This window comes from Larimichthys crocea, chromosome XIV (genome assembly GCF_000972845.2).
Source record: "Larimichthys crocea isolate SSNF chromosome XIV, L_crocea_2.0, whole genome shotgun sequence".
Classification (NCBI taxonomy): Eukaryota; Metazoa; Chordata; class Actinopteri; family Sciaenidae; genus Larimichthys; species Larimichthys crocea.
The window spans coordinates 12590401-12612580 of NC_040024.1; the positions used below are offsets into that span (position 1 = coordinate 12590401).

The following is a 22180-nucleotide window of genomic DNA, read 5'->3' on the forward strand; positions in this document are numbered from 1 at the left end:
TCCAACCATGGTTGTGAAGGAGGGTGGGCTGACATGTTGACCCATTCAAGGAGACCACCTACGCAGGTCTGACACACACAACGGTGTCAGTCTGAAAGTGATATAAGTTAGGACAGCAGTAACTGGATCATTATACAGGCTGTGACACAAGAATGAAGTGTGAAGTCATGCTGCATATATAGCACTTCAATTATTAAAGTTATCCAAAAAATTGAACACAAGGTCTGCTGTATGAACTTTTTTTCTGGTGAAGAGTTAGACCATAGAACAGCAATTTGAGTGGATCTTAACGTTTAACCATAAAATGTAATAAACACCTGTAGACAGCAGTTCCATAGCCAATAAAAATATTACAGCTGTTTTTAAACTGTTCACCACATCGATGCAGCGCTACATGTCACATACACTTCCAGAGTTACAACCCTGACCACAGTTGGCCATGAACACAACCCCTAATCAGACCATGGCAAAAAGTGTTGTGGTGCACATAAATACACAGAATAAGAGAGGCCATAAAAACAGACAAACTGTGTCGACATTGCACAGGTTTTTCGTGTAGCATAAAGGGTACAACTTGCATTTGATTGTGCAATTATGTGTTGTAAATAAATAAATAAATAATAAATTAACCTTGAACCTTATTAGCAGAACAGAAGCATCAGCAGCTTCAGTCTTTCATCAGTGTCCACACACGATGTGTTGGAGAACAGTACTGAATACAGGTCATCCATGTTTGCCAGCTCTCAGAACCCAACACATAATTACTGTGGTTACATGTGTACAATGGAAAAAATTGACTTGAAGCATCAAAATCAAATCTTAAAAGATAATGATGGAGACGAATAAATTCATTATTTCAAGAGGTTCATACAAGCATACAATTACTGACCTGTAACTTTCCTCTTTAAAACTAGGTTGATAGCTGGACAGATCTATTCAAATAATACACCCATGCCTACGTCTGATACAAAAAGGGTTAAGTGTAGTCCCAGCAGTGCAGTGACAGTGCACATGACAGAAAGGAATAATCACTCACTAATCACTGAAATATCCAGTTACCATGACAGAAGCAAACACTCAGGAGAGAACATATGTACGCATGAATGAAGGAATAGCACCTAATATCTGTGTGATCAAGGTTCAAATCCTGGTCAGAGCCCCTCTTAACCCAAAAAACCCCAAAGTGACCCTTGAGGCACACCATACATGACAACATAACAGAAAGAGACTAATCGAAAAACTTTTTATCTGACAGATTAAGTAGTATTAAAAATATTACTTCATGCAAAACGACCACCCAACACTTCAATGTGAGTACTCTGCAGGGCACACTGGTAGCTTTCTGGGTAGAGCACACACTCCATGTTGAAAAGGCAGAGTCCTTACTGCAGTGTAATAGGCTATAGTTACTTTACATACGAGAGGTGGTGCCCTTCCATGGAATCTGTTTCAGTTTTTAGTTTGGTTCAGTTTTTTTTTCCAGAACGTACAAATCAAGCTTGAGGCCACCTTAGTTTCTCCTCAATGCTAGATGCCACTAAAGCCAGGATTGTACCATGATGTCTAACCACTGTTTAAACGAGGAGGAAAGACAAGTCATGAGTGAGCAACACTGCAGGTAGGGAAAGCTAAACAAGAAAGACCTAGACATGAGGGATCCCATATTGACTATGGGGAATCCACAGAGCCAGATGGACCTGTGCAGCAGTCAACATTAAGTCCAGAAAAATGCAGTACAGAGTAGCTGGATTTCCCCTTTAGGGATCAATAAAGGCTTACCTTATTGAGAGTGCATTAATAATTGCTACTCTCAATAATAACTAGTTTGTGAGAGTGCATTAGTGCATTCATAGTGAATTATAATGAATTATGATCCACAGTCCTAAAACACTATAGATGGAATTTATTACAAGTGAACAAATTACAAGTTCAAGTTTCTTATGGATGCTCCTGACTAGTTAAAATAATCATTGTGTGTATTAAATGGAGTGAGATACATACATATTGAAGAGTCTCACATGATTATTATGTAAGAAGCTAAAATGCAGAAGTCAAATTTACCTGATTTAATGAATGAATCTGGGGGACAGACGGACGGACGGACGGACGGACGGACAGACAGACAGACAGACAGACAGACAGACAGACAGACAGACAGACCAGGGGTAGATTGACAATTAAAAGTGTGACCGCACAAACAGAAATATTCATGTGCATTCTTCTCCCTACATTTATGAAGCTGTTTGTACACTTGGTTCTATTTTAGAAATCTCAACCATCATGGAAATGGGGCCACATGCACAAGCTTTATGTCCACTACCATGATTATCCATGAATGGATGTAATCATATCACAGTGCACCCCCACCTGATATTTCACATCCTCCTCATCCTTTTGTGTGTAGCTATTTCTTAAAAACTGTGTGTGTACACCTGACTTTTTTCCTGACTAACAAGCATTCTGTTTCTCTGTGTAGGGCCCTCTGATACACCATGGAGAAATACTCCTTTATTTCAGCTTTAAACTGTAAATCTGTACATATGCTGCAGTTTTAGTGCAATCTAAAAAACTGAACAATATGAATTTTCAAGTGAGTTGTTTTGGAAGCTTTCATCTTTTAGAAGTGTATTTCTGCTTAAGGGTTTATGATCAATTGGAGTCTCAATAGTGCTGTAATTTCCATTGAAAAGTGTCAGGTGTAAAAAGTTGGCAAAGGTTTTAAACATTTCAGAAAATCAGACATAACCTCTCTGCATAATCCCAGTATTATATTATTATTATGAAGAATCTTTTCTACAAAACTGTGTAGATTACAAATGAATTTTTCTTCCCATAAACCCATAACTACACACATCTATGTAGGAACAAGCACAGTTATAGCAGAAGCAACTTACTGAGATGACTAACTTAGTCTCACCAGCCTTGTGTAAAGGCACAGCACGCCACTACAAACATTCTTTCATCAAACTTGAAGATGTATTTTCCTAACAATGGACAAAACTAGAAAAAAAATCTAAAGAAATTTTGAGTGTGCCTGACTCTGGCCCCTTCGCCCCCATACATTATTACTGACACTGCAGTAGCACAGAGACTTTGATAAAGTTAGTCAAAGGCAGGCTTGAAGTTGCCAAGCAACCTGGGTCAGCGGCCAGAGTAATTAGGCACAGGTGCGCACACGCACTCTGTGGCTGTGTCCGAAATCACTCACTCATTCCCTACTCCCTACTCCCTACATAGGGAAATAAATGTAGTGGACTATATAGTGAGCTCAACAGAAAAAATGTTCGGACACTTTCGGACACTTCTCTTGGCGCCGGTAATTACGTCATTGCTGTCGCACAATTAAAACGTACCACATTAATGTCGTCTCACATAATTCTTGTCCATTTACTACTGCATTTTTATTAAATTAGAGTCTTTTGATTACTGTCCTGTATGTTTTATTTTCGTGTTTTGTTTTCTATTTAAGCATCAACCTCATCCTCTCATCCATCCGCCGAAAAAAACATACACCGTTATTTTAGAAAACTCATGTAGCGCTATAGAAATGCCATCTACTGTCAGTCTGGCTGTTTGTGTTTTATCAATAATTCAATTATTTACTTTTTATTTACTTTTTTATTTCAATTTATTTCCTTTCCGCGCCCAGAGAACTTCTGGCAATGCATGATGGGATATCTTGCTTCGGTTAGTGACCATCGGATGTTCACTACATTTCGCGGTGAATTGTGGGATACATGCAGTGCACTATTTAGTGGACACTAAACATTCGGACACCACTACAAAATGGCGTGGTCACTATATAGTGCACTACATAGTGGTTAGGGAGTGATTTCGGACACAGCCTGTGTCTCTCACCTGAGACACATAGAAATTCTCTAAATGAAGCCCCTCGAAGAGGTGGCCAAAAATGCCAAACAGTGTGGTGTATCCAAAAGCCGAATGACCATGAGCATCCTCATCTTGTCGACTAGTTCTGTGTCAAGTTTGAGAGCTAAATGTTAAAAACTCTGGCCTCGGGAGTTTGAGAAAGAACAGCTTCTTTTGGAAATTTCTCCTCTCCAATTAACATGGGAGCAGATGTGGCAGCTGGTTAGTGTTACTGCCGCATCTTTGCGTCTCCCGCCAGAACTATATATCTGACAGCTTTAGCAGACTAATATGAGTGAGATGACAAATTTTCCTACGTTTCTAGCTATAAATTATTTCTGTAGAGTGACATTTGCGGCCACGAGCGCAGTTTACAAATTTATTTTTCGACTAATTTTTCTCTCCCTCTCCACTCTAGCTATGATGTCACGCACACTAGCTCTGGAACATTCTTCCAATACACACCCATTCATTTTTTGCTGTGGTTTTTGACGATTTTTAGGCAAACCAGCATAGAAAAGTCATAGCATACCGATCCTGGCCGAGCCGGTTGTTTTGTGTATGTGCAAGGAGTAGCGAACCAAAAAAAAAAAACGGAAGAAACGGAAGACGAGAGTGTGCTCTTTCAGGCACACTCAATTAACACAGATCTGTTTTACACTCGAGGCAAGGCTTTAGCTCATGAAACCAGATTCTGTAAACCAGAAGAGATAACTGCTGAGCACAACTGCAGTATAAACCTGGGATTATTAGGGCCCGAGCACAGCACGCTGGGGCGAGGCCCTATTGGATTTTGAACACTGAACGACGTTTAAAAGTAAATCGCATTTTCGATGGCCCATATCCCCCAGAAAACTCACGAAAATTTGCCTACCCACCCCCCCCCATGTCAGGTGTAAAATTGCGCATTTTGGGGGTCTCACACATGGACGTGCGCATATGCCTCGATAGCGCCACCTAGGTGTGCGTTTTTGGCGGTGCCCCTCGCCACGGTTTCATCCACGTGTACGAAACTTGGTGGGAGTATGTAACATGCCCAGACGTACAAAAAAAGAGTCTTGGTGCCCCGGACTACAGTGAACCGACCGTACGGTGTCCAATTTTTGTCAAATTTGGACTTTTCCGGTTTGGGCTCATTTCCAGGGGTCGCATTGGAACTCCTCCTCCTAGGGATTTCATCCGATGTGCTTGAAACTTGGCGTGTGTGTTCTCAAGGCCTTGACAATGAAAAGTTATCAAAATCACAACTTTTCATAAGAGGGCGTGGCCATGACGGCGCGTCAAACTCGACGCTGCCGTTTTTTTCGAAAAAAAAAAAAAAGAGACTCCATTGACTTTTTGGCTGATTTTCAGGCAAAAGTGTTGGGCTATCAAATACTTTGTCAGAGCTGTCTGAAACTTCTTGTGGTTGTTAAGACCAATATTATGCACAATTCGGCTGCATAATTAATGAGGGGGCTGGGCAAAAAAGCTCTATAGTGCCCCCTGGAATTTTTCTTTCGGACAGCCCCGCCACAGTTTTGGACACAGAGTCACGAAACTCAGCCGAATTGTAGAACATGGCAAGAACTACAAAACAGTCGCTGGGACTAATGGGCTACAATAAACAGGAAGTGAGATATTTAGGAATGAAAATCGCCATTTTTGCTGTTTCAGCCTGGTTGAGAAGAGGTCATGTTTGAACGAACTCCTCCTAGGGATTTTATCCAGTTCACTTCAAACTTGGTAGGTGTCTTTATATAGACTTCCTGAGTTAAAAGTTATCAAAATGATGAATTTTGGGGAAACTGTGTGGGCGTGGCGCTCTATGCACATTTCCACATGGACACATTTCGACGTGCGTACATTTTGACGTGCGCACATATGCGAGGGCCCGACCATCGCTGCTTGCAGCCTTAATTAGTTATTGTTCTTTGCATGTTTATTCCCACAAAACAATACAACTCACTGACCTAAAGTCCAGTTCAGGTGAGACAATTTCATGACAATGTATCAAGCGTGCCTTGTCTCTGTCTATCTGTCTCTTACTGTAAATACATGGCAATAAATAACCAAAGCCCCTGGATGCGCCGCCCCCCTCTGCCTTGTCAACACCCCGCTCCCGGGGCGCCCGCTCCGCTAACTTAATGAGCGGTATCGAAAATTTGCGAGGTTTTTTTCTTTTTCAGGCGCTCGTGCGCCCCCCACAGAGAATGCGCCCTGGGCGGCCGCCCACATTGCCCATAGCTAGGACCGGCCCTGACTAAGATGCTGTAATACTGACAACCATAACTTCAATGAAGCTGCAGACCGTGTTTGGACCATGGCCTACCTGCTGGAAACCACAGACAAAATGTGTGTAGTGGTAAAACTGTAAACCTGTACCTCAGCTCAGTCTCCCTGGCTGACAGACCACAGTGGTGTTTCCTGCTGCGCAGTGGGACGCTTCGGGTCACAGTGAGCATGAGCCAGAGCAACCAAAATGTTACATACATGCCAACTGCAAAACCACTGCAGCATGTTCATACTGTGTAATGCTCATCATACTAACATACATATCCAACGCCTAGCTTCTATAAACAAGTGACAGAAACAAGCCTGTCTCAAACATGCATCCCTGAACTGATCTGGACATTAACCTCAGGAGTGATACGTTTGAACACAAATGTCTGAATAAGTTTCTCCAGACATTAAAACATAGTTAACCCTGGCAGCTCCTAGTCCAAAGTCCATGTGAGATCATGTGTGAATTAACCAGGCACCTCCCCTTGCCTCAACCAAACAGAGGATTTCCAACATGTGAAAAGATGTCTGACACGCACAATCTCCAACGTGTCACAGGACAAATTCTGACAATGTCCTGACCTGAGACTATTGTTTGTTCACAGACACAGACTGCCATGACAGTACACTCACACTCAGAAGAGTTACACTGTTTTTACCACTGGAGTTGTGTGTGTGTGTGTGTGTGCCTGTATGTGTGTGCGTGTGTGTGTCTGTGTGTGTACTGACTCTTGTTCTTGTGCAGCAGGGCAGAGGTGATCCAGGGTTCTGATTGGACCATCCTGCAAGAGGGCAAAGTCTTGTCCTCCACGGATGATGACGTGATCACCATGGAAATTCTTGGCAACTGTTCAATCCAGCAGGGAAAAACTGTCAATCAAAACACTCACAGGTGTGTGGGTGAGGGTTTAGGTAACTGTCATCAGATGTGTATTAATCCCAGAGTTCACTTCAACTGTTTACATCCAGCTAAATCAATGGATCTTGAAATGGTGGGAAACCAACCAACCAATCAAAAGGCACCGTCTTCTCTGGCTTGTTTCTTTTTAAATTATTTTGTGACTGTGGTTTCTAAGGCAACCAACTGGTGTACAGGCAGCTTGTCTCTCTGAAGTAAAAATATAAAGCATGTAATCTCTGTGTTCTGTGGAGTTACACTATAGATATAGATCTCATTTTACATATATATTCTGTTTCTCTGTTGGTCAAGGGAGTGGGGAAAATAGAATATTTGGTTAGTCAGGTTAGCTTTTTATTACATTGGTCTTGGCAGTTTCATGCATTCTTTCTCTGTGCTGGAGGTTTGTACTGCTCCAGTTCGCTGGTGACTGATATTTTAAATAGTTAAAAGTAGGCCTTCCTTCTATAGTATGTTAACAAGTGCTACTCTGATTAAGAGTTTGAGCCAAATGTCCGAGGGGTAAAGGCATAGACTCTACTTGCTTATGCTAGTAGTTCTTCAGACATCTTGGTAGTAATCCAGGACAGGGTGTATGTGTAGAGTGCAGCTAGTATTCCCAGGTTTCTAACACTCTGTGGTCAGTATGGTTCCAAGAGATATCATGTTATTCCACAGAAGAAGTTCATCCAGTGTTTCTTTTTCTTCAAGTAGAACAAATGAACTAGCTCAAGTTAAGTCTGTGCTAACCAGGCTTGCCCAGCATACTGCCAGGTGGGCTGAGCAAGGTAGTATGATAGAATGGGTGGAAGAGAAGGAGGTGGAGGGGAGTTGGGTTTCCAGCTGCCTGCTTTTACCCCATCCCTTACGCTAAAAATAGCTCCAATTACTGGCACTTTCTGGGGGGACTCGTCACTGGACAGAGTAGGACAGTGTGGAGTGATGTTATCACTGAGATTAATCCAGTGACACACACAGCCCTCTACTGGCAATGTCACAGAGCCAAAGCTTCACGAAGCGTGTGTGTGCTGCGGTCACTCAGCTCCCCTTCACCCGCCTACAGTACAGAGTGCCTGGCCTCTGGCAGGCTGAGACCGAGTCCTTTAAAAAAGACAGACAATACTGTAATCCCCATACACTTTACAGGATGTCTCTGTGACAACAAACACATGTAAACAAAGCAGTTCGGTGCACCGTGTTGATTTCACAGAGGCGGTAGTTCCACAAGTTCCTCTGACTGGATGTCCTCACTCGTGGGCCAACCGGACTGTTTGCAGGAAGTATGTGATAAACCTCGACGAGCAGGGACACCGCAGCTCAGATGTACACCTTTTGCCCCTTGGGGCAAAACAAGTATCTGGGGTTAGATGCCAAATGTTTCCCCGTGCTGAAGAAATACACAGGACACGCCACCGACGGCCTGCATTGTATTTCCAAACTCCGACACAGTCTTCTGTTTATCAAAGCGGAACTCGATCCAGACACAGCCAGCCTCTGAGGTAATCACACTAAAGTCAAATCATAAACAACGTCTGAACTGCAACGAACCAAAACTTGAGACTCGCGTCGAAGTAAAGTGAAGAAACCGAATCCAGTGAAGTTCCTGAGCTGGCTGTCAGACGCCTGTGATCGCCTCCTGACGCGCCTCTTCTTCCTGTCGTCCTCTCCTCTCGCTCTTTTTTCTCTCACACTCTGTACTCCTTTACTCGTCCCTCTCACAAACTGGACAGATTTTTTTTTATTCCTTCAAGATGGAAACCTTCACACGGGCGATTTCGACTCATATTTCTTGCCCGTTTCCCTTTCCGTGCTTTTCCGTTACACGGAATCTGTGCTCCCCTCCTACACGGCTCCCCCACCCTGCCATAGGGACTATACCATATCCTGTGGCGGGGGTCGGAGCTGCTCTGTCTGGCGCAGTCTCAGACAGATCTGGTTAAACCAGAATAGATAAACACACAGGAAGAAAACATGACTAAATGGAAATGTAAGCAGGATTTCCACATCAACCAGTACTCAGAGGAACTAATTTTATTGAACATTTTTTAACAAGTGAGTTAGCTGGATAGTAACCTTCCATCTGATCGCAGTAGTCTGTTCCAAGCAGATCTCTCCTGTTCTGTCCATTTATAGTAACAGCGGGATATATATACTGGAACTTTATATACACGCATGCATAGACAACCTTTACTTAAACCCTTAATACATTTTTATGGATAAAAGCCCATACCCTAACAGACCTTAACATACATACTTAAAACATAAACGAGTCATTCATATATATATATATATATATATATATATATATATATATATAAAATGATGAACACCATTAAATTAAAGAACTGCTCTTGAACGCTCAGAGACGCTGTTTTTAACACAGTTTTTAATATAAGAAGCTCTTGATGTGAATGTGACAGGCCTGCACTGAAGTGAGCAGACAAACAGGTTCACTGGTTACTTTGATGAAATACATAAAGGCTCCGTTAGTTCATTCAGTCTTTCAAAATGTTTCAACTTCTTTGTACTCGGTAAGCGCAGCCTCTACCCTCACTCAGCAGGCACCCTCTACGGGCTCTGTTGCTACCCGACGCTATGGCAGCTGCAATGCAATTGGCTACATAATGTCCCACCCCTGGCTGTAATTGGGTGGCTGACGGCACAGTGGGAGGGGCATTCGGCTTAGTTTCTCAGTCTGTTCAAACGGCGCGAGGCAGGAATGACGCGGAAATAGTTTGAAGATGTCAGGTAGAAATGGAAACGGGGGGCGGAGGGGCTTAGAGATAGAGCCAGGGAGCGGGGGCGAGGGCGGGGAGAGAGCGGGGTAAAACAGTTGCTTCCAGCAGCACATGGTCATTGAGTGACTCTCTACAGCTGAGATGTGTGACTTCTCCTCACAAGCCAGCCAAAGCTAAAAGCTGTTACTGTTGCTATCCGAGCATTCCGGCTAAATCAGGCACAATGCTGCCTGGGAACAGCTCAGCACACAAACCGTGTCATAAACCAGCTGACGGCTTCTTAAAGGAAAGTTCGCCCTTGAATGCAGCTCACACTGCACTGTTCCTTTTCTTTTTCAGTGTGATTCTGCAGATGAATCAACAGTCAATAATATGTAATGATAAAAGACCCCTGATGCCTGCTTACTGTAATTACCTAAAGCTCTGTGTGTCTCCCGGATAATCCCCAATTCATTTTAGGGACATGATTGAAACAGCAGCACATTTTCAAGTGGGCAGCTTCTTCTATTGTCTTGGCTATTGTTTACTGCTGCAATTTCTACGTTAATCGCCACATTGTCACATTGAACTCTGCTGTAAGAGGTCAATATTTTTTGTTTCATTTAAGGTGATACAGCATATAAATGAGAATACAATATAATACTATACAGAAAGCCCTATAATGGTCAAGCTGCAGCAAAAAAAAAAAAAAAACAGAATGTTTGTGTCTTTTATAAATCTTTCATTTATTATTCAGTATATTTTGTTTGTAAAACTGCTCAATTTAAAAGCAAACCTCTGCAGTTTCTGCATCTTTTCTTGGTAATGTACTCAAGCTCCAGGCCCCAGAACCCATGGTTCAAATCACTGTACTCCCACTCAGTGAAAAACAGCTGACCACTGTGAAAAGTAGTCGCAGCTAAAACAGGATAGCCTGGCCTAATAACATGCTATAATTATAGAGCTTGCATTAAAACGATCTTTCTCAGAGATAAGTCATGGAAGTAACAAGAAATACAGCACAACAGCAATGCACACTAATGTCGGAATCACATAAAGAGCTATCACCTAGGTGTCCAGCTTTAAAGATGCCAAATACCCAGCTCTGGGTGACTGGGTCTTAATGGGAATCAGGAAGTTGTCCAAAGGAGTACTGCAGTATTTTTGTGTGTTTTCTTTAAATACATGAATAAATATGAATAAGAAAGCATGAGGAACAACTCAAAATTAACAGTTTACAGTTTGGTGTTGTGCTATTGTACGTAGACAACTCAGCAACTATTTAGATAACTCAGGCCCATAGTTTTTATATGCTGAACTTTATTCTAAACACTTTTAATAAAAAATACTAATGTTCTCATTTAACTACAAGGCTCATTTTGAAAAGATAGATTTCAGTTAGTTCAGCATGTGCAGAAAATCATGTATGTATTGTTATTTTGATTTTATGTCAAGCCATGTCATTAGATACACAATCTACAAGAATTTGAATTCTGCTTTATAACAGCCTGTGAAGCCTATGTCTGTTTGCAGTGAGGAGAAACATGCTGCATTTCTGCTGCAGACTACATATACATCACAGCTCCACAATTACAGACAAATAAGCAACAAGTGAACAAGTGTGCGTGTTTGTGAGTTTATATTCAGTTTAATGGTCACATACAATCAAGGTACAATCATTGTAAAATGAGTTTCTGTAAGCTCCTACAACTTATGTTTTACCATTAGAAATACTATTAAAGGATAGCAAGAAGAATACAACCATAAATAATAATGATGTGATGATTAACAATGAGTGAAATAAGTCATGAAGAAAAGTATTCTGTAGGTGCAGTCTATGGCTGTGTGTATGTGCTGGAGATAACAGGACATTCATACTGAACAAACACATAAGACGGCTGGTTTGTTCTATTAAATGATTATGTTGGCCTAATATTATATATAGAGAGATTTTTAAGTCATCAGTCATAGTTGTTGATATATATTCTACAAACAAACAACAAACAGAAAATAGAATCAAGTGCCACATTTCTATCTAAAAATATTAATAAAAATGTTATGTTATTAAAATGTCATTATGCGATAATATAGTGTACTTTGATTCAATGCCCTGTATAAAAATATTACTTAATTCAAAAGAGTTACCAGTTTCATAACATAACAGAATTTCTATTAAAAAAGTTTTAATGATACATTTTAAACTATGGACAGTTTTTAGATTGATAAATGATTTGAGGACAACTGGAATTTGCATTAATATATACATACACATTGGAGCATATAATTAATAAGCATGAATGCTCCTTTGCCAGTTTTTGCCCATACACTCCACAGCAGTTCTCATTCTGATCTTTGTTAAAATAGATTTATTATTAAAGATGTATTTATTTCTTCATCTATGTTTATTGATTTTGGCTTTTTGATTTAAAATACTAAAAGATGGCTCTAATAGGTTTGAAATCCCATTAGAAGCTGAAGTCCCGCTTCAGTACATTGTTAGGTAGTGATACAGTGTACTGCACAGGTTCTTAACAGTGGATTTGACCAGGCTGTGGAATTAGATGCAGTCGTTTCCTGTTGTCTGCTTTCTTTCTCTGTCTGTTGATAGCTCTGAAATGCTGAAATATGCTGTGGCTATATTACTGAATATGTGAATAAATGTTAGTAATTCCTTTCACAGAGTTACTGACTGGCTTCTACTAAATTACGTTCAGCTGTACTAACGACCAGACAGAGGAGATTACCATGGCAGTGCGAGGAGGCAAGCAGATTCTGAAACTCACGTGCCTTGCAGCAAAATTCCACCCGGCAACTATACACTGTACCATGGCAACAGCCCTGCCATTGGTCCCCGGTGCGTTTTCAAATGACCAATGGGATGGCCAGCCGCGGGTGATGCTTGTTGCTAGGTAAACATGATGCAGAGGAAAGATAGAGGAGCAGAATTACCATGCTGCTACTGCAGGGTGCTTTCAGCAAGGAGTGGAGGAGCACTTCACACTCGGAGATACCCTTCTCACTTGGCGGTGCCAAAGAGACAAAAACAAAAAGAAGCAGGAATGACACAGGCAAAGAGTAATAAATTAGAAGACTGGGTTCAAGCATGGGGGAATGCTTCTGCCATTGCTCTTGCAAAATCAAATCAGCAACCCATATGCCTTTACATTCTTCAAAAAATGTAATGATATGATTGACTAACACTCAATTTAAATGAAAAAATATTGCAAACTATGTACACAGTTCAAAATAAGAGAATACATAATAAAATAACTACTAATATAAATAAACAATTATATCAAAAAGGATGTTTTAAATAATCTAATAGAAAAGGACAAAGTCTTTAGTCATGTATTGCAGTCAACAGCACCATACATCTATAAGATTAATTAAAAAAATTAAAATAAATAAATGAAAGTCATCATCCTGACAGACAATCACGATACACTGTATGGGTGGCAGTATTGCCACACACACTTATATGACCCTCAATGTAGCTGTGTTTGTAATGGTGATCTAGTTACTATAGAGTCCAGATTTTAATCCAGATTTTAGATCAAAAACTATTCCAGATCCTGTTTACTAGAGGTTACTCTTTCACTCTCTCTCAACCTGAACTGTCCATGACCTCTACAATTTTCATCATGCCAGCAATGAATTGTCAAATTGTCACGTTCATCTGAGTATGTAATATTTTTCAATTTTTTGGATTTATGTGTTATGTGATTGTGTGTGTGTACACCATAAATTGTATATATGAATTTAGACTTTTAAGTGAATTCCATGGATTCTCTGGTAGCCTTATGTGGTTTACATGCATTATAACCACAACATGAAACTACATGAAAGATATCACATACAGAAACTTTAAATACACATCCTACACACGCTGCACTAACACACAGATGGTGTGTTTTGTTGAGTGATGCTGTGGCAGAGGGAGCAAAACTCTTGCCATAGTGTCTCCGTTTCCAGGCCAGGGATCTGTAACTACAACCAGATGGGAGCAGTGTAAAGAATGGGTTGGGGGGTGTCTGTGGTCATGTGCTATGGCGTGTGTGATGGCTTTGCTGTTGAGGTCCAGGGTGGGGAGACCAGATTTTGGAGGTGCTGTGTATGATGCTTATGAGTTTGTTCCTTCCTGGGGAAGTTAACATGGTGAAGAAACAACAGAGAAAGAGGGTGGAGAGAAACAAACTTTGAGTTTATGGACGGCATTCTTTGTTGGCTGTGGATGTCCAGGTTGTGTTTCATTATTAATGGAGGTGGGTTTGTGGGTGGAGTTAAAGGCTGTGCTGTGAGTGCAGGAAGTGTTTCTTAACAGTTCTTTTATCTTTGTTACATTCAGCTGCAAGTAATTGTTCATGCACCATTGTGTGAAGTGTGCAATGAAGTCTTCATAGCCTAAAACAGAATAGGTGTCATTAAGGAGTGCAAGTATAACAATGTCATTAGACTATTTGAAGTACATGGTGATAGGTGAGGGGTTGATAGAGTCATTGATGTAGGTTAAACTCAGGGCTCAGGACCCTGTGGGGTTCCTGTGTACCCAGTGGATAACAGGTGGTTGAGCTTCCTTAAAAAACAGAATTAAAGTCAATTTAGAAGCCTGGCGATGATTCTAGGTAGGAAGAAGTGAAGGAACCATGCCATAGCATCCTCATTTTTCCTGTGGCCTTATAGGCGACTGGGGGGAGTATAATTGGGGCCAAAAACTGAAGTTTTTCTAGGCGCTAACTATGGAGAGGCAGGGTTTCTTGTGCACGTGTATGACAGTGTGTGTTTTCCAAAGGGTGGACAATGAAGTCTAGTCTTTCTCAACCTGGTGCTCACTCCTCCACCCTCCCTTCTTTTCCTTGGTTGGATTTTTGCCAGGAGGACCATGGATGGTTTGATAATGCAAAGCATGGAACATCGGAGTTGTAGCAGATCTTCCCTGGGGTATGTGAATCCATTGTTGCCACAAAACTCCAATACAGTCCACTAGTAGCACTAGTAATGTGCAATGTGATGACTCACATGAATTCCATCCAGATTGCTATGTGCAGTTTGATCATAGCAAAAGATAACACTAGCCAAACTAGACAATAACTACCATGTATCAAGTCCTTACAGCAGTGGCCCACGTTCGATTCTATCCTGGGCCGTTTACTCAATGTCATGCCTCTCTCCCCCCTGCCTTTCCTGTCACTCTGCCACAACTGCCACTATCTAAAGAAAGCAGAAATGCCAAAAGACAATTACAGCAGCAGAGCATGCGTCATTTGACTAACCTTATGTTAGCAATTCAAATGTCACTTCCTCTGGATAACAGCAAGGAAGTCCGCTATTTAGAAGGCTGCAATACCAAAATGACAACTTCTGCATGTCTCATTCTTTGGTCTGAGATCTGATAAGAATATGGCAGCTCACTGACAGCCCTATATCACACCATACACACTTGTGCGTGTATACAGTATATAATAGCGTTTCCTCTTGTTGCCATGTGAGTCTACACACATACTGTATAACACCCTTCTGCTGAACATCCTCAGTAATAGGGATGGGCGATATGGACTAAAAAATTTATCCCGATAATTTCTGGTACCGTATTTTCCGCACTATAAGGCGCATCGGATTATAAGGCGCACCTTCAATGAATGGCCTATTTTAAAACTGTTTTCATATATAGGGCGCACCGCATTATAAGGCGCATAGAATAGAAGCTACAGTAGTGGCTGGGGTTGCGTTATGCATCCACTAGATGGAGCTGCGCTAAAGGGAATGTCAACAAAACAGTCAGATAAGTCAGTCAAACTTTATTAATAGAATACAAACCAGCGTTCTGACAACTCCGTTCACTCCCAAAATGAATAAACAGCTGTTTTATTATTTTTCCAGAGGTAATGTCAGTGATATAGTATTTTCGCGACACAAATGGTGTTGGACTCGAATTCCTCTTTACCGTTCTTACCGCTGTTACTTCCATAGACATACATACATAGACGCCTCATTGAGCAGGTTGGTCCGTTGCTGCGATATGTTAACGTGTCCGCTATATTGGATGTGGCAGAGCCGCCCGTAAACTAATACAAGGAAAAGGGTTGCGCTCTACTTTGCCACATCCAAAATGGCGGCGACGTCGACGTACGATTCCACGCTCAATGCGGCGTCTACGTATATATGTCTATGGTTACTTCGGCGACGCCCCCTGACTACGGTAGCCATGATTAACCAATATTGATCCATATATAAGGCGCAGCGGATTATAAGGCGCACTGTCAGCTTTCGAGAATATTGAAGGCTTTTAGGTGCGCCTTATAGTGCGGAAAATACGGTACTTATCACAGTAACGATAAAAATGACGATAAATAAACACCAATTCAATCTAATCTATAAAGTCTATAAATCTATCATCAAAATAATAATAAAGGCTAGGGGGAGCTGGTGGTGTGTTGCTGTGGGCGTGTCTATACCTGCTTCTCTCTTCTTTGTGTCATTATTTCATGAGTCGTACTCAGATTTAGAAGCTGGTACATGAAATAAACAAAGTGAGAACACACACAGGTAGATGATCAGACTTTAGTCCGTGAATCCACATGAGACATTTCAGGCTGTCTGTGGAGGTTTGACCAATCTGAGTGTCTGATTGGCGGCCGGAGTGTGAGGAAAGAGCTCCTCACTGCCCGGCGTATCTGCTCCGCCTTCTGCCATGTTTGTCAATATGTGTATTGGGCTGCGAGTGTGTCGCGCACATATATGTTGTATTGTTGTTGTCAATGGGAATTTATCATTTTTATTGCGGGATGACATATTCTTACCGTGGGGAATGTTTTTGACGATATATCATAAACAACGATATATCGCACATCCCTACTAAGTAATCCAATGAAAAAAAACTGTCTGGTGACTCCAAATGGATCAAAGCAGACATGTGGCTGTCTACAGTGGGAGCAAGCAGTCAGAGGAGCACAGAGCTAACTGGGAAAAAAGGATAAGAGTTACAATGTTTGACCAATTTATATCAGAATTAATACTGTCTGCAAGCCCTTTCACTCCATGTTGCAGGGCGGACATCTGGTCCTCCTGCTGATTAAGGCGGACGGGAGCGAATGGCTTTCGTCAGGTGGTCTGAGTCGGCTGGGTTTATGCTGGCCAGTTTGTTCTGTCACGACCGGACTATGGACCAGAACCCAAAGGCACAACTCTCTAAGACGAAAGTTTCAAAATAAAGTTTTTATCAACAAAACAAAAATCACTCTTGACAGAGGAAAAAACTCATTAATTTACAAAACTAAAACTCACTCAACTAAAGCTAGACTAAGAAAGAACAAATAAACAAAGAAAATCACTCTTATGAGGCTATACTAGAACTAAGAAAACAAACAGAAAATCACTCTTGAACAAAGTAACAAAACAACAAGACCTGACAATGGTATGGATAAAGCGCTGGTTCTCTGACACATGGGACAAGATGAACTGGCACAGGACAAAGGGAGACATGGACTACATATACACACAAGGGGGGGGGTTGGTAATCCCAAGGGCGGGAAAACAGACAAAAGGGAGAAAGTAAAACTGGTGACAATAGACCCAGGCAGGAAGTGGAACCAAAATAAAAGAGGAAATCATGAGACAACATAGACACAAGACAAAACTGAATGAATTAACTTGACAATTAAATTGACAATTTAATTGACACCGACATCAATTTAATTGAATAGTCAAGTCTATTTTACTTCTGTAGTGGATTGTAAATTCTAAACATTTGGAGTTTGTACAATCCTTTTTTTAAATTGTCTTAGTGCTATTTTCAGTTAAAAGATGGGTTTCAGTGTTTTTGTCATTTGTTGTTTTACATAGCATATAAATGCTTTTGGAAATGGAGTTACAGACAGACTAGGCTTCATAAACTAAACTTTAAAATTTTGAATTTAACAATGACATCAGTTTTTAACAGAATGTTTATTTTTATTTCTTGGGACGCCAATTTGATATGTATTGTAAATTATATATTACATAAGTATTTCACAGAGGTACATGAAAACTTAGTAGTTTTCGTAGTTTTCATGGAGGATTAAACAAACAGGTCGATGGTCCATCCATATTAATGCCAGCTGGTTATTAGCATGCTGCTTGCTTATGTGGTACAAGTGATCTTTGAAAATCAAGATGCATGCCATCATAGCACTCCCATAAAAATTGATCAGGACACCACTGAGCTCTGGGCAAACAGTAAAGAGCCATGTGTGGAGTCTCAGAAGCCTGGAGAAACAGCACTTCCCTTAGCTAAGGCTACCTGGTCCAGAGATGAAAGTCCTCACTCTGGATTCTTTTAAAGTATCAAAGAGCTGTATAAAATGTACCTGTCCATGTGGCTATAAGTAATACCTACTTTAAGTTTACCAGCGAATTAGCCTCCAGCACATGAAGTCCCTGATGTTGACTGGACCAAAGACCAGGCCGTTGATGGGTGGCAACTAAAGGATTCTATAGGAACAAGAGTCTCCGGTAGTGGCTGTTGCAGGGTGTTGCAAGGTTCAGTAGAAGTCCAATTGGATGAAAAAGACACCCAGAGGCTGGCAACAGAGCAACTAGATGTATCTGCTGTGTAAAGCCTGGACACCATCGGGCATGTCGCAGCTGCAAAGCTGTTTTGTCTATTTTCTGCGCTCTCTCTTAGTTTTAGTTTCAATATTGACCAGATTCTCCCTTGACGTTTGTGCATCTGACTTCTAGCCAGCTTGATCTGCTCTATGCTGATTAATGCAGCTGGTTTGTGGTGTCTGTCAAAAATAGAACAGCTGCGCAATCTCAGTGGAGCAGAACGGAGAACCACTTCTGAAACACACCGTGGTGCTTCTGGTGGGGATACAAACATTGAGTGGAAGATACCTGTAATGCACTGCAGCAGTGTCTGGTGGAGTTTAGCAGTAGGGGTTTGACTTTGGTGCCAATCAGTCCCACCAGGACTTTGCAGGCCTTTTTTGAGATAGTTGCGGCCTAAAATGCCTGATGTTGCATGAGGTTTCCAAAAAAATTGCGGTGAAAGTTGCGGTGCTTTTTACATTTTTGTTGCGATTTTGTTGCAGGAGGAAGTGAAAGTTGCAATAAGTTGCGATTCGACAGTCGCGCCGGGGGCGAGTGGGCCCAGTCCCCGGGGGCGAGCCTCGGAGTGGGCGCAGTGAGCACTAAGTCCACGGCCCCGGGAAGCGGCGAGGTCTGGGCGGGCGGGTGCTGTAAACCTTCGCCCCCGAGCCTTTGAAAGACGACCAAGAGCCGGTCACGGCCCACCACCGTGGGAACAGAAGCATTGACTGGAGCTGCTGCTCTAGTTGTGGCTAGAGAAGCTGCAGCAGGATAGAGAGCAGTGGTAGGGCTGCTGGTGGAGGCCAGTGCAGGGCCAAATTGCCAAATGTCCAATTTCCTCTCAGCCTCTTGAATTTTGTATAGCATGGAAATTCTTTGCTTTAACCTATGGCTGAGACAGATGCAGCTAAAATCCTTGGGGTCCTATCAATACAAATGTAAACAAGCGTACATCTATTACGTTTTCTTTTGTTCGGATATAGCAACTTTTAGGGCTGTAGTCGACCAAAGAAAATCTGGTTGACTAAAATTGTACCTACTATTCAAACAATGGATTGGTCAATAGGAAAATGAAATCTGCACATTATCTCCAAATGAACTGAATTGGCCATAGTTGCACTTGCAAACAATACTGATCAAAGTTACACAACATTGCCAAGCAAATTAATTCCTACAGTTTGACCATTTATTATTCACACAAAGCTATATCGTTTATTGTGAGTATGTGCATCATCATTAAGACATGTCTATAGAGTAAATTTAAATATGATTTAAATAAGAATATTTATTTATTTTCCCCATCTCTCTCCCCACATTCCTGTCACTCTTCAGTTATTTTTTGTAAATTGGTATTTTTGCAATTTAGCTCCTCCAACTTCAGAATGCAATTTCATCCATCCATCCACTTCCTGTCTGGGTCTATTGTCACCAGTTTTACTTTCTCCCTTTTGTCTGTTTGCCCGCCCTTGGGATTACCAGTCTCCCCCCTGATTGTTTCCACCTGCCCTTACCTTGTGTGTGTGTATATATAGTCCGTGTCTCCCTTTGTCCTGTGCCAGTTTGTCTTGTCCGTTGTGTCAAAGAACCAGCGCTTTATCCATACCATTGTCAGGTCTTGTTGTTTTGTTATTATGTTGTTTTGTTCAAGAGTGATTTTCTGCTTGTTTTCTTATTCTTAGTACAGCCTTGTAAGAGTGATTTTCTGTTTGTTTTCTTATTCTTAGTATAGCCTTGTAAGAGTGATTTTCTGTTTTATTTGTTCTTTCTTAGTGTAGTTTTTAGTTTTTTTCCTATGTCAAGAGTGATTTTTGTTTTGTTAAACTTTATTTTGAAACTTTCGTCTTAGAGTTGTGTATTTGGGTTCTGGCCCATAGATCACCATGAGGTTTTAACCTCTTCCAAAGTAAAACAATTAGATGCAATTTTTTTATTAATTTTTTTATTTTAAGATATTTTTTTGGCTTTTTCAAGCTTTTTTTTTTCTTTCTTTCTTTCTTTTAATTGTATAGAGACAGCTGAAGAGTGACAGGAATGTGGGGAGAGAGAGATGGGGAATGACATGCGGCAAAGGGCCATGGGTCGGATTCAAACCCTAGGACACTGGGGCAAGGACTGAGCCTTCGTACATGGGGCGGATGCTCTACCAACTGAGCTAAACAACACCCCAGATGCCTCACTTTTTAATAACTACATACCATTATCCAATGTGTTGGCTTTGCTTGTTTTATTTTATTTTAAACCTCCGGTGTACTATGGTTGAAAAACCTTCTGTCTTAGTACTACTTGATCTAACTGCAGCCTTTGATACATTAGATCACTTTTAGGTTTTAGATTGTCTTTACAGTCTGATTGGCCTCTCTGGTACTGTTTTTAATTGTCTCTAATCTTATCTCTATGTTTGTGTTGATCTGTCCTGTACACGTGACATCCATTGCACGTCTGTCCGTCCTGGGAGAGGGATCCCTCCTCTGTGGCTCTTCCTGAGGTTTCTTCCACCTTTTTTCCCTGTTAAAGGGTTTTTTGTGGGCAAGTTTTTCCTCACTCGAACCGAGGGTCTAAGGACAGAGGGTGTCACTCCCTGTACAGATTGTAAAGCCCTCTGAGGCAAATGTACTTTGTGACTTTGGGCTATACAAATAAAATTGATTTGATTTGATCTCTGAGAACATTTTTTTGTAAGCTTGGTCCTACTCAATTTCAATTTACAAAGCTATGCTGATGGCACACAGCTTTACATTGTGGCTCCAGGGCCAATAGATGCACTTTTCAACTGCATTTTAGACATCGGGTTATGGATGTCTACAGCTCAATCAGGACAAAACTGAAGTAATGGTTATTGGTAATGAAGTAAAAACTGAATACTAAAGTACAAGCACTGATATTAAACTCTTGTCAACGAACAAAAAAACTGATCTTAGCCTTGAACCCTATTAGGAACATAAGAATACCTTTTATCATCTTAAGAACATCGCCAAAGTACAACTGTTTCTTTCTCAAGCCAAGACAGAGACATTAATGCATGTCTTTATTACCTGCAGAACTGACTGAATGATCGACTTTTTAGACTCCCTAACAAGAATACAGCAAAATTACTTTTAACTCAGATGCTCGTCTGTTAACAAAGATAAGAAAGAGAGCACACAAAACACAAATTTTAAAGTCTCTGCAATTGCTATCTGTTTGCTTCAGAATTGATTTTCTTTTGGTCTAGTGGTCTTGGTCCTACCCATCTATTTCACACCTATATATTTGTTTTGCAGTTTTGAACTCTCTAGAATCCCCAGGTCTTCTGATAGTGGTCTTTTAATTAGGTCTGCCTTTCACTTAAATTTGATTTACTATTGTGTCTATTTATGTATTGTAATAATTTTATAATATAAAACTATAAACTATAGAGTGTACTTATATATCTCCTTTCTAATCTTCTGACCACTCAAAGCTCTTTTACACTACATATCTCATTCACCCATTCACACACATTCATACACTGATTGCATTGGTTGCCATGCAAGGTGCCAACTGCTCATCAGTTTGATGAGCTAACCATTCACACACATTCACACACTGATGGCACAGCCTTCAGGAGCACTTTGGGGTTTAGTATCTAATTAGTGGACGACCCACTCTACCTCCCAATTCACGATGTTAAAATAATAACTTAATATATTGAAACTTGTTTTTCTTCTTTCACTTGTCTATTGATCTATTTTAATACTTAGGATATCCTTTTCTAAGTTTACATCTTTTTTTAATCCTAGGTTTTTATACAAATAAAGTCTGATTGACTGACTGATTAACTGATTGAGTGTAGAGTTGTCCCAATACCAAAATGAGTCACCACGATACTATACCAGACAAAGTATCACGG

General features: G+C 40.9%; 1 protein-coding gene across 2 annotated transcripts in view; it reads right to left on the bottom strand.

Moving 5' to 3' along the window:
* dyrk1b (dual-specificity tyrosine-(Y)-phosphorylation regulated kinase 1B) overlaps positions 1–22180 on the bottom strand; it is a 70685-nt gene that overhangs the window by 23441 nt on the left and 25064 nt on the right. The window contains exon 1 of one of the 2 annotated variants that reach the window (XM_019266839.2): positions 6862–8907. The exons of the other annotated variant lie outside the window; for it this stretch is intronic. Within the exon in view, the coding sequence (XP_019122384.1) occupies positions 6862–6964 (103 nt within the window). The 5' untranslated portion in view covers positions 6965–8907. Of the gene's footprint in view, positions 1–6861; positions 8908–22180 lie in introns of those variants that run through there. 2 annotated transcript variants of the gene reach the window in all.